At 38.7% G+C, this 12,903-nt stretch overlaps 1 protein-coding gene across 8 annotated transcripts in view; it reads right to left on the bottom strand.

Moving 5' to 3' along the window:
- The window catches only part of VPS13D (vacuolar protein sorting 13 homolog D), a 97,712-nt gene that overhangs the window by 31,535 nt on the left and 53,274 nt on the right, over positions 1–12,903 (bottom strand). For 7 of the 8 annotated variants that reach the window (XM_053997293.1, XM_053997295.1, XM_053997297.1 and 4 more), the window contains 4 exons: positions 11,973–12,069; positions 10,235–10,383; positions 7,534–7,668; positions 7,021–7,188 (listed from right to left, as the gene is read on the bottom strand). In XM_053997293.1, the coding sequence (XP_053853268.1) occupies positions 7,021–7,188; positions 7,534–7,668; positions 10,235–10,383; positions 11,973–12,069 (549 nt within the window). Of the gene's footprint in view, positions 1–7,020; positions 7,189–7,533; positions 7,669–10,234; positions 10,384–11,972; positions 12,070–12,903 lie in introns of those variants that run through there. The other variant, XR_008440411.1, reaches the window with a different exon arrangement.

The following is a 12,903-nucleotide window of genomic DNA, read 5'->3' as shown; positions in this document are numbered from 1 at the left end:
TTAATTTAGAAAACACTAAATCAGCAAAAAGCGATAATCAGCTTCTCATTTTCAGAGCAACATAAACTTTGACCCCCTCCAAATTACTGACAACCATGAGGAGCCGACGGCTTTTCCTACTGAACAAACATGTTCCTTGAGATTCCCTGCAGCATTCCCCACCCCTATTTATGTCATATGCCCAAAGTGAAGGAGCTTTAATTAGCTCACATCCCATCGTTAACTGAGCTTCCTAATGCATCCTGACAAGGGCTGCTGGCGGCCGCGGGGACCCCTGATGGGCCGGCTGTGAGGAGCCTGATTAGCCGGCTATCCCAGGGGAGCCCGCTGCTCCCAGCCCGCCGTGCCCCGGGAGCTGGGTCGCTTCCCTGCGGGACCTCCTGGGAAGCCGCACCAGCAGGTGCCCGCTGGCAATAGTTTTGTGTTACAGGGCTGAATGAGTGATCCCTGCAGGAACCGCCGGCTGTTTTCACAGACACAGAAGGCAGTCAAAAGTCCACAGCATGAACTTGGAATGACCCCAATTGCGGAGTCACTGGCGGGTTCATCTGGAGGACAACTGTGCTTTATTAAACAACTAATACTCTTAACAGATAATTCCGCTCCCCCCGGCCTTAACTCTTACCAAACCTGAAGGTCTTCATGTTTGTTTATTTTTTGGGAATGGAATTATTTGCCCTCCTTCACCCCCTTCCTTAAACCCCTCAATATACTGAAAAACAGAGAAAAAGCCTCAAGAGATCCAGTACCTTGAGTTAACAGGTAACAACTAAGAGAGACCACATTAGGCTTAGTTTTAACATCATCTTTTACCAGCTCTCTTGATTTTCATTTCCAACAGCATTTCCATCTGCACTAACTGCAGCACTTAGGCTCTTTCCAGACAACTTCTTTTTCTGCCATGACCACCTGTGACCACACCTGGGATCTGAAAGAACCTCCTGTTTAAAAACTAACATGCTTTCCATGTTCTACTAGGTATTTTGAAGGAAAGCTCCTGCAAGCACATAAATTGGACCTGCCATTGTGTGTGTGTGTAAATAGTGAACAACTCCGAGCTGTTTGGATCTCCTGGTATAGCTTGGCCTTCTCCCCTGGACATAGAAATACTATTTTCTCTCCTTACAGATACACAGCTAAGGAACTTCAAATTTAAGTCTGTACTTTTTAATATTCTACTCAACTCTATAACTTTAAATAAACGGTAGGGAGGTGCAGTCAGCCGTTTATCAAGACTGAAATGTTGAATTTCAAACCCACACCCAATTTTTTCTCCTTCAGATGCTAATAGTGATATATGGGATGGATGTGCCTGTCTGCCTGACATGTAACCACTCAAAAACTGGAGGTTAAAACTAAATTTCATTTCATCTATGATAAATGCTTATTTTCAGTGTCACAGTTTATGACTTGGCAACTCTTTGCATACCTCATTTTAAATTCTCCTTTGCTCACTGAATTCTCCAATGAGTCAGCAAAACAGGAACAGTACATTTTATTTTACAGGAAAATCAGCTGGTAAACCCCTTTGAAATGAAACTCTAGTGCTGGTGTAAAACCTAAAGCTCTCTAATCTCTCTTTTTTTCAATTGTCAAATGGTCACCTGTAGATTCCTCTATCCAGCTGTGCATCTCCATGTATGCAGTTGCTGCATTGTTACAGGACTCTCATTGTCAACTGAGCAATCTCTCCTGGGTAGGGCTCATCCAAAGCTGCCACCAGTGTGCAGTTTGCTTTTGAATGGGGTACATTTAGGACATTAAGTCCACATTAAACCAGTTCTTCCCACAGAATAAATCACCATTTCTGTTGAATTTACCCATACCCACTTCTCCACATAAAAATACACTGAGTAAAGTGTGTTCACTTTGTGCAAGAAGCTTTGTAAAAGAAAGGCTGAATTTAAACCAAATTGAGAAAACTTTTAACCTAGATACTGGCCACACACATTTTATCCCATGGTACAAATGAAAACCAGGAAGAAATACTTCAAACTTCTCGAAGATCATCCTTTATCCCAAAACCTCTTTCAAAGATACTAGTTACAGATACCAGATGTTCTGCACATTAAAACTGACACTTTCCATGGCTTTTGATTGCCACTAATTGGTCATAAAACTTGCTGTCTTTTCAAACTGGCAGGAAATGGGGAAATGGCCTCATCTGTAATATCCCTCATGTACTCAGCAGTTCTGCCTGGGAATTTCAATTGCTTTCCACCTCATAATCTACACATTTTGATACAGATTCTCACTGCTCATGTGAACCTGCATGAGCTGCTAATCTGTGGATGAAATGCAAGTTAAACTGAAGATGATCTGCAGTGCCACCTGGACAGGCTGCAGGAGCCTCTATGCTACACTGGGAAAGATAAAGATTACACTGAAGAAAATGCAAAAAAAACCCCTACATTTGACCCAAACTGTATAAATCACAGCTGGAATAGAAAAAAAATACAGTAAATGCTGCCAAATCCCACTATTTCAATACCTCAACTACCCTTTGTAAGGGATGACTGCCAGCTCTCCTGAAGGAAAACACCAATTCTAATCTATAAGGTTGCCCATGAAGATGACATGTATTCTGGCCTTCCTCACCTTTATCCAGGGAGACTGACACTAACCACACACATTCTGCTCTTGGAGTTAAGGAAAAGAGCGAGGAATCAAACAAACACCATGAAAATACAGAGTGGTAGGACACTCAGCAAACTGAGAACCCAAACACCACCATGACCTTTCCACAGCATCACTTGATGATTCTGTTTAAGACTCTTCTGAGGAAATCAGCAGCATGTATTTCTTTCTCAGGTTTCATATACAAAGGCTTTGGTTAGAAGTTCCCTGACACCAAGGTATGATTTTATTTTCAGCTACTTCCTTGGCATTTTGATGTTGCTAGAGCTTAACTGCAGTTAGTCCCAAGATGGGAGAATGGTAGCTGTTCTTGCTTCTGAAAGGTATCAAAGAGGAGTGACTGGTTAAGTGAACTAAGAAACTTTAAACAAAAGGGAATCATCAGCTTTGATTGTTTTAGAAACCTTTCTGGTTCTGGGTAGAGCCTGCTCAAATTGTACCTTCCTTCTGTGCTCTGCTACAGCCACTTCTCATTGTATTTATTGCCAACTTTGTTAAAGTTAACATTCATGCAAGTCAAACACTTGTTCAAGATTTGTTTTTAAATAATCCCTTTATTACTTCCTCTTCATTTTCCATTCAGTTATCTTTATCTTCCTGTCACTGCCAACTACTGGAGATTCTGCTTTGATTTATCTTACAAAGAGGGTTAAAACTTTCATTTCCCTTTGTGCTGCTTTCACGCTCCTGTTCCACAAATGCCTCCAGGCCAAACACTCACCTGGAGCATCCTTACTAGTCCTAAAGTTTTCTTATCTGGTTCTAACACCTCACCTCTTTTCCTATCTCTGTTAAGCACCTAAGCACCTCTGCCATCAGTCTGAACTTAGTCAAAATAAAATAAATAGATGTAATGAAAATCCAGGGCAGAAAGGTTTATCAGCCATAAAAGAAAACAGACACTCAAATGCAATTTGCTGCAACTCCAGTCTGGGGAAGTTTTGGCATCTCAGGTGCCTGCTTCTGGAAGGAAGCCTGTCTCCCAGAACCCTGTGTGCTTTGCAAAAACCTAACGGGGAAATGAAGCCGTGACTGATGGCTTACCTCTCCTTAAGAAGCCCAATTAAAATGGAAACTTCAAAGTTCAACATGAAAATTAAGCTCTTTCATGAAGTTCATTAAATTCTTTTTCTCAAGAGGAAGGGAGGTACACACCAATTATTTCCATCCTATATCCTACGACCTAACAGAGTCAGAACAGCTACACTACTATGTGCTCATAATTCCTAAAAGATAAGAGAATTTATGGTAGAGGTAGAAAGAAATCAGACACATTAAATACAGTATTGACAAGTTGTGAATCTTTTCAATCCTTTACCACCATGTCAGCATAACACCTATTTTCCAGTAATAGATACAACCACGCTTATTTTTCCATTTGGAGAACACAAGCTACAGAACAGTTTAGTTCAGCTGCTAATTCAGTGTTCAATATTCATTTCTAATTGAAACACAGCTGAAACAGGGGAAATTTAGGATTTAGTTCTATCATGCCTGACGGGGGAAATAAAAAAAGTGTGGATGCCAAGAATGTGAGACATTTCTACGCATATGGCAACTATAGAAGGCTCCATTCAGAGGGAATGTAATTCCCTCTGGTGTCTATATTTAGGATCAAAGAACTTTTTAAAATACAGAACTTGGAATCTCCAAGGGATAAAAACTACAAAACTGTCTGTAGTGAACTTTATTTAACCTAAGGTTTTGTGCCAATTTAAATACACTGCAGCTCTCCACTTGAAAGAAGGCATTACCCACTGCATGCTCTGAAATGCATGGAAAAGCCATTACAGGGATAATCAGCACAACTATAAAATAGAAAAGCAATAAAATGACAAAACCAGATACAACTCCAATAGCTTACTTCTCGATTCAGTTGAGCAGTGTTACTTTAAAATCCATGATTATAGTATTATTCTTTGTTTAACTATCTACTTACACCTTAATAGCTAACTCATCTTAAAACCTAGGATAGATTTTTATTTTAGACACTTCATAAGTCAGGTAGTCAAACAACCAAAATGGAGATTTTTCCCAGCCCTCAGTGCCTGTGCAGGACACAGGCTCCTCTAGTTTTGGCTGCTTTAGTTACCAGATCCACAGAATTAGCTGCAAAGACAGGAGCCCTCTGTGGCACAGCTGAATCAAGTGAAAATTTATGCAGTGAAAATATACTTAAAAATACCTTCCTGGAGCACCAACAGCAAGATGAAAATGACCTATTCTTTCAGGTTTTTTTCTCTTGACTAACTCAAATTGTTTTTTCTCTCCACATAATTTTCTTTACCAATACTTCACATATCCTAGACACACTCATAAGGCACAAGGAAGGTAGAACAGAAAGTAAAAGGCACGTTTCTGTGTTGAACCGTGAACACAACATATCCCAAACTGAACTTCAAATGCCAGTGTTTTTATCCTATGGACATTCCTGGCTTCGTTTTTGAGCAGATTTAAATGCCTGAAACAGTGCAACAAGAATTCAATGTAACTATTTGAGCCTTTTTTACCATTGTCTTCTGTGCAGCAGAATTAAGATTCAACCTTTGGAAAGAGGATTCATCAAGGAGCTCCACAAGGTACTACTAAGCATTCTTAAATTATGGATTTCTCTCTTTGTTCCAAAAGGACAAATACATAAACCATATAAAAAGCTTTGAAAAGGGAACTGTGTGATACTTGCATTACAGAGACATTTCTGATATATCAAGGTGAAAGAAAAAATACCTGGGAAGACAAATAAATAGTACATGGGGTGATTTTCAAAGGTATAAATGGGAAGCAGGCACTCAGCTCCTGTTAAATTCTGAAAGGAGTTCAGCATCCAACTGCCCTTCTGCCTTTGAAAATCTTCCTTCACAAACCCCTTGGTTACAAATGACTCCAAAGTTCAAAGAATGACCTTGCCCTTGTGGGAAACAGAGGAAGGCTCGTGCCTTTTAAAGGAAGATTTATGAGACTGTTGCTGCAGATGTGACTGCAATGAGGAAACACCACTTTATAGAAAGGAAACTCTAAAGAAACATACTCTATTGGGTGGAGTGGATGGGTCACCAGAGACTGCAGCCATGAGGACAAAGCATGGACAGAAGTACTCATTTGCAGACAGATACAGCTGCCTTCCAGAAGCTCAGCAAGTCTTCTACCAGACTGCTTGTATTTGCAGTGCTGAGAATTACAGCACCACCTACTAGGAGATTAAGGCAGGAATATCAACGTAGTACTTTGTTTGAGTTTCTTGAAATTGTGCAAAATAGGCTAATGCTGCAAACAAGATAATTATGACAGAGAATGTGCATGTCATCTTTCCTCATGGCTCAGCTCTCTGAGTCAGATCCAGCTCTGCACTTGGTGATGGACTAGGTTTGATAATGCTAGTCTTGACCTCTCTGTAATTATACAGACTCTGCATTTCACATCTTCTGAATTACCTTTTTCTCACTAAGGGAGGGAAAAAGCAGATTTCCTTGTACACAAAAAAATAGGAAAGGTTGTTAAAAGGTGAAGTATGACAAAACACACAAAGTTACCTGTTAGGAAAATGATAAAAATAGAAAGTAAAGAATTTTCACAAAACCAAACTTCCCAACACGTCCTTGTGTCAAAAAAGCATTACTGCAGTTGTACCCATAAAGGGACTCATGCAGACACACCATGTATATAACAAAACATTTCAAGAACATGTGATTGCTAAGTATTAAGTATAGCATCAACCATGATCCAAACTACTTCCTATTTCTGACTCCTGCCTCAGATCATCCCTCTCTTGGGCACTAAATACAGTCATTTTCACTGGTATAATTGAATTCTCTCAGCTGTTATCAGGAAGGACAAAAGAATGTTCACCATGCAGAGACTTTGGAATTAAACTACAGATAAATACAAAGCAATCTGGAAATTCTTTAGTTTGTTGGTATGTGGCACAAAACCCCCCAAAACCTCAGTTGTCAGCATAATAATTGCTATTCACATCAGTTTAATCACTTCTCAAAAATAACAGCTAACAACTCCTGTTATACTAAATAATCCCTTAAATACTCCACCTTTCTCTAGTGGTCTCTCTCCCTCTCTATCTAGATTATATATAATTTAACACAGCTTTGTTAATTTGCATGTAGGAGCAAATTATTTCTCACTTTGCTTAGCTGTTGATTTAACCTGCAAGTATCTGTACAGCAATAATAGGGCTTTGAGTGGTTCACTGACTCCTGTTTCTGGCATCTTTGGATGTATAGAAAGCATTTAAGAAAAATAAAATCTACACTTCAAATGCCATTTTTACAAAACAAAGATAAAGCAATTTAAGCACGGTCAATAGTTCTATTTGACTTCTTGCTTATTTTTTGCTTATTGTTATACAGATTTTACTATCACAATTTTTACCTTTGCAGCAGAGTTTGATACTCCATGAGTGACATTTCTGATGAGACCACCCACATTGCCGTACTTTATAAGTCCAGTAAAGCCTTCTGAAACATCATTCAGTAGACCCATAGGGTTGCCAAGGAAATCCACAGAACCTAGAATACTGGCTGCCTGACTCAGCAGCTCCTGTAAAATCAAGAGGAAGAATGAAGTATTTCTTATGGATCACATTTACACCAGCAAGGTTGAGGGGAAAAAAAACCCGTCCCACCCACAACAGAAGCTTATGCCAACCCAGGTAGTTTTACAAGAGAAATCAACACACAAATATCAGTAAAATTAACAACAATTTCATCTTAAAATGCAGTGTATTCTTAGATTTCTTCTGGGATACTACTTCTCCATATACCAAAGAAGCAACACAGCATTAACACATAATAGCCAGGAAAGAGTTCCCACATTCCTCAGTGGAGAACTCCTCAACCAAGAGAAGTTCAACCTTTGCCACAACATAATCTCAATTACACTGACCTCCTGGAAGTGTTTCAGAATGTCATTAATGATGAACTCCTGAGTTTCATATGGATGGACCCGAGTGAAAGGATCCAGATTAATCACAGCATCTTCAAATCGGATCAGAGGGAACCCCAGTGTGCTTTTCAATGCCTGAGTAAATAAAAGATATTGCCATTGTAATTCTTCTCTCTGCTTCTCATTCACAGTATCCTTTAAATGGGTAACAAACCAAAATTCTCTGAAGCTGCTGGAGTTCTCTACCACTGCAGTGTGGACACTGATATAGAGAGCAGTCACCCCACAAACCTTTTAATTCTAAGCATTGATAGCTTCTTAGCACTGCATTTCTTCAGTAACTCAAAAGCCACTAAGTCCCCAATGCAATCTGTTTCCCACACTTGATAGGAATATTTCAAACCAAAATGTGTCTAAGATTCTATGTACAATTTTCTATACACGATTTCTACATACAATATTTCTTTATTCTAATTTTTCTATATATGATTTCTATATACAGTCTCTTTAAGCTATATTGTTCTAATGTTCAATTAAACTCCAACCCTAAATGAATTTCCTTGACAAAACTGGCTATTTTCCACCCTGCTGAACTTCTGTGAAGGGATTAAGTGTCAGGATGAGCTGGAATAACATACATAATTTCCTGTAAGCCTGAGGCTCATTTCTTAACATTATGTGGTCTGAAGAAATTCTTTAAACTAGCATATCCCATTATTTTTCAAGGAAGAAAATTAAGATTGTAATTAGCTCATAGGCTATCTGTACTTTGTACAATTTATAGATAAAAATCCACAGTTAAGGTGGACAAGCTATACATCTAAATTGAGACACACGTAAATAAAATAAATTGGAAAAAAATATAAGAAAACTAATTTTTTAAGACAGAAAGAGGACCCTTCTTCTTCAGGTCTTGATAATGGCATCTGCACACTCACCAACATCAGACACTCTGAAGAAGGCAAGATGTTCAAGCTGATATTTTATCTTTACACATTAATCACCAAAGCTGCCTGGCATAAGGAACACGAGTTTTTGTGCCATCTGCAGGCAATTAAGGCAAGTTACAGGTCTGAGTTAAGTTTGGGAGTAAGAAAAGAGCTATTTATTTTTTCAGTAAATGGATGACCAACCAGAGTAGTCCTCATTATTCACTTGGGTAGGAAGTAATTTCCTGTTTAACTATCAGATATTATATAAGACAACTTTGTTAATACTGGTACCTAATAAAAATAATCTGTCTACACCAAATTACCAGACAGCCATGTCCAAGCCAGAAACATTAGAGGTAGTTAGAAAAACTTCCACAAAGGCTCTACTGTGATTATTCTCTCCCTCCTACCCTGAACTCTCCTGGGCTACAGAACTGAATTGAACTCTTTCTGTGAAAGTCAATATACAGAATATGCAGGGACTGTTAACATTATGGGGGGAAATCTATATGCCAAGTTTTCTCTTGGGACACTGCCAAGATGGATCTATGTGCAATCCTATACCAAGGGTGGTAGGAAATCCAAACAGAACAGTGCACAGTGCAGGGCTCTTAAAGGCATTCACCTCGAGTTCTGCTTCCTCAGTCTGCATTTCAACTAATGGAATTACAAGGGTATTCATGTTGAAGCTGAAGTACAACTACATATTCAGGACACAGGTGCTATTATTTAGCAGTAAGGAATATCACAGCTAAGGAATATTATAGCTAGGAATATCACAGCCAATACCCCAACTAGCTGTTGAACTGTCCTTGGCACAAGGATTCAGTAAAAAGAATACAACAACCTAGGACTGGTGATCTTCTGGATCATCTTGGTAAGACTCCATGACAGACATTCATTACACAACACTGAACTTCTTTAGAAGCTTGCTCATCATGATGTCCTTAACATCAAAGACAAAAAAGCCCAGTTGGTATCTCCCGTTTTGGTTTTTTGAAAAGGCAGCTGCTCAGTTCCTCCACAGTGGGGAGGGTTTTTTATGGTTTGGTTGGTTGGTTTTGTTTCAACTCTCCCACCTTGGAAGTAGTTGTATTAACTCAGACAGAACTGAAGTATTTCAGACTGAAATGTTAAATTAATCATTTTTGAAGTGGCAACTGACTGCTGCCACTTGATTGTGTCCAGGAAGGTCCTAACACACATTTGGGAACACTGGATGAGATTATGTTCTGCCCATAATCTGGAATCTCTGGTTCACTTCCCAACTGTGCCAGATTTATGACCATATGAAAAAGACCAGACTTCCTACCTATTTTAAGTTCATACTCAATCTCAGTTCACTTTAATTTTCAACTATATTGCACAGTCCTCATGCAAATTCTTCAATTACAATAATACAACATTTTTTGGATGAAAACACTCAGAGTTGTCCTGTATTTGTATAAGAAGTTGAATAACTTCTTATTTTAAGACAGTAATTCCCTTTAAGCTCTTTACACTTCCCTTATTGTAACTAAGGTCCTTTGTAAAGCAGTGAGTCATTAGGTCCAGTTGGCTTTGTTTCAACTGAAATTACAAAAATGAAGGACTATTACAGAAGAGACTGGAAATTATGAAAATTAAATGTCAGAAGCTGCTGGAACTTCTATTATTTTTAACTTGGATAATGCAAGAGAAAATGGAAACTGAGAGTGTTAAAAGTTAAAGCATCTGTTCCTTTTTCCTCTTCTTTACTGGAAGCCCACTCTGGGAATGCATTGGTGTACCTTGAGATCCAAAGGGAGCTTGTTGGAAGTGAAGACACTCAACTTGATTTGAGGCACACTGATTTTCAGATTTTCAAAGTAGTATCGTTTTTGTGCTCCGCCTTGTTCAACAACCTTCTCATGGAGGTTTTCATCATACTTTTCAACCTCTGCATCCAGACAAAACACAGGAATCAGAACCAATTAAAGATAAATAAATATGGGGTTAGGAATGCACACTCTGTTAAGAGTTAACAATCCTCTGCACGAATAAAAAGTATGTGTGACTGCTGGTGGAGCCAGCAAAATTACTCATGCCTTGTGACACGAAGTTGACCTCTGAGGCTCAAGAATTTTTGTCAGATCTCTCTGTATCTCTAAAACCTGTTATTTGAGCTTTTAATCTCACTTCTAATTTCTCTTTATCAGCACACAGAAACAAGGAAATAACGCATGATTATGCAATGTTCCTACTGTGCAGTCGTGCTCTTACAGTCTGTTTTCCTCTCTCTACTCTCTGTAATTCCTTACACATTTAACTAGGAATATAATGTACAAAGCAAGCTTTCAAATATTCACTACACAATGGCCAACATGCCTACACAGAAGACATCCAATAAATCAATTTACATGGAGAGTGACTCAAATTCAGTTGACATTAACAGGCTCATGTTATTTGTAAGAGCACCTGGGTGGTGTGAGAAAGCAGGGCAAAGATGAAAGATGACCAAGTCTTATGAACTCTGACTTATGAACAATAAAACATGCTAACTAAAAATAAGAATATTATTTTTGTCTGAATCTAGGATGGCATCAGCAAATAAACTACAAATAATGTACAGTAAGTAAGGAAAAAAAAAGGAACAAAAGGAACAGGGTAAACCAGAACAAAGGGGAGATTAGTTAAAAGGCTAAGAGCAAACTCAAAATTTGTACTTCTTCCTCATCACTAGAGATTTAAGTTTGAAAGTCCTCTGTGAAATGCAACACAGTTATTTTTCCAGAGACAATTCAGAGGATACTGTGGATTAGCAAGACAGAACTCTGGAGCATCATTTATAGGCTTGGCCCCATTTGGAATCATGCCAAACATAGTTCTTTTCCTGTGACAGTTATTATGTAAGAGTACACAGGCTACTGCATAATAGAAGTGACTTTTTCAACTGACACTCCAAAACAAACATTTCAGAAAGTTTCCAAAGCACAGATAAACACTAAAACAGAAGGATTAGAATAGCACCTATGAGATCAGAAGATTGAAAAGGTCTGTCTTGCTTCAGTGAATGAAAGAAAACTTACATTACAATTAAAACCAGAGGTATGGATGCCACAACAAAGGTCAGACAAAATTTTCTTGCAGTGAAGCAAGAGGAACTGCCCAAGGAACAAATTAACACAGATCCCACTTCTATCCCTGGGTTAAATAAACAAACTAAACAAATCACTACACAAAGTGGCTTGCTAAATTAATAACACAATTTCTTTTATCCCAGCTCAGATGAATCCAGATACAGGAACTGAAAATGAATACTGAACTCCTTCCAGAGACAGGCTGTACTTGGGCCATCACCTGAGGTCTGCAACAGGCACAACACTCATGAAGAGCTTCACAGGGGCCACTGAGGCATTTCCAGCTCTGTTCAAGAGTGGGAGGTTCCACACAGCCAAGAGTGTGCTGGTGTTTTCTACTTACTTCATACACAAAGATCATAGTACTTCTGTACATTGTGAAACTGGGCTGTGCAATTTTATACCACACCTGATTCCGACTGGCCGTAGCCAAAGAAACTCAATAGCTTCAGAAGTAGTTTCTCCTCAATTTGAACTGTGAACTTTCGGGCAGTGATCATCAGATGCTACAGAGATAAACAAGTCTCAGTTTACAGCATTAACACCAGATATATAATCCATGTAAGCTATTAAAAAGGACAACGTGCTCTATTTCAATGGAATATTTTCACTTTCATGGATTTGTAGCAAGACTCCCAACTTCAAAATGTCTTTGGTAGCTTTCTTCAAGTTATCTACAGCTAGTGACGATTATTTCAATTTTCTGGAAGGCGTTGTGCTTAATTACCTAATCCCAACACTTCAAAATCTTAGCTGCATTTCCAACACTAAAATCAGCTGCTTTTCAGAACAGAGTCAAAATACATACGTGAAGATTCCAAGTGAGAAAGTAAGTCTTGACAACCAACTCAGTTTTGCCATCACAGTACATACCACAGTTGGTGGATAAATTTACAACAATTTACAACCAACATTCCCAAATGACTGCAGTGCACAGAATCGAGTTTATGAAGCAAGAGAACAGCTTATCACAGAGAATTTATAACCTTCTATTCAACTCCTGAAGAGCAAAACATACATATTCTGGTTCACTGTGCTACAGATATTCTGGTTCACTGTGCTACAGTTCTCAGGAGAGAGTAAGTGCCTCAAAAAGTAAGGTCACAGACATGGACAGACAGGGGTCTGGACTGATTTGTCACATTTTTAAACATACTTATTATCCTGTTCATCACTGTACTTTAAACACTGCGAACATGAGAAGGTGGACACTGTGTCCTTTAAGCTTCAGAATTGATTCAACAAAGTGTATTTCACCAACCACTGAATTCAGATTACAAGTAAACAGGAAAGGTCATTTAAGCACAGTAATACCTATGTTACACAAACAAAACACTGTG

The sequence above is a fragment of the Vidua macroura genome, chromosome 23 (assembly GCF_024509145.1).
Source record: "Vidua macroura isolate BioBank_ID:100142 chromosome 23, ASM2450914v1, whole genome shotgun sequence".
Classification (NCBI taxonomy): Eukaryota; Metazoa; Chordata; class Aves; order Passeriformes; family Viduidae; genus Vidua; species Vidua macroura.
Note: the sequence above shows the minus strand (reverse complement) of the source record. Positions and strands in the feature narration are given on the sequence as shown.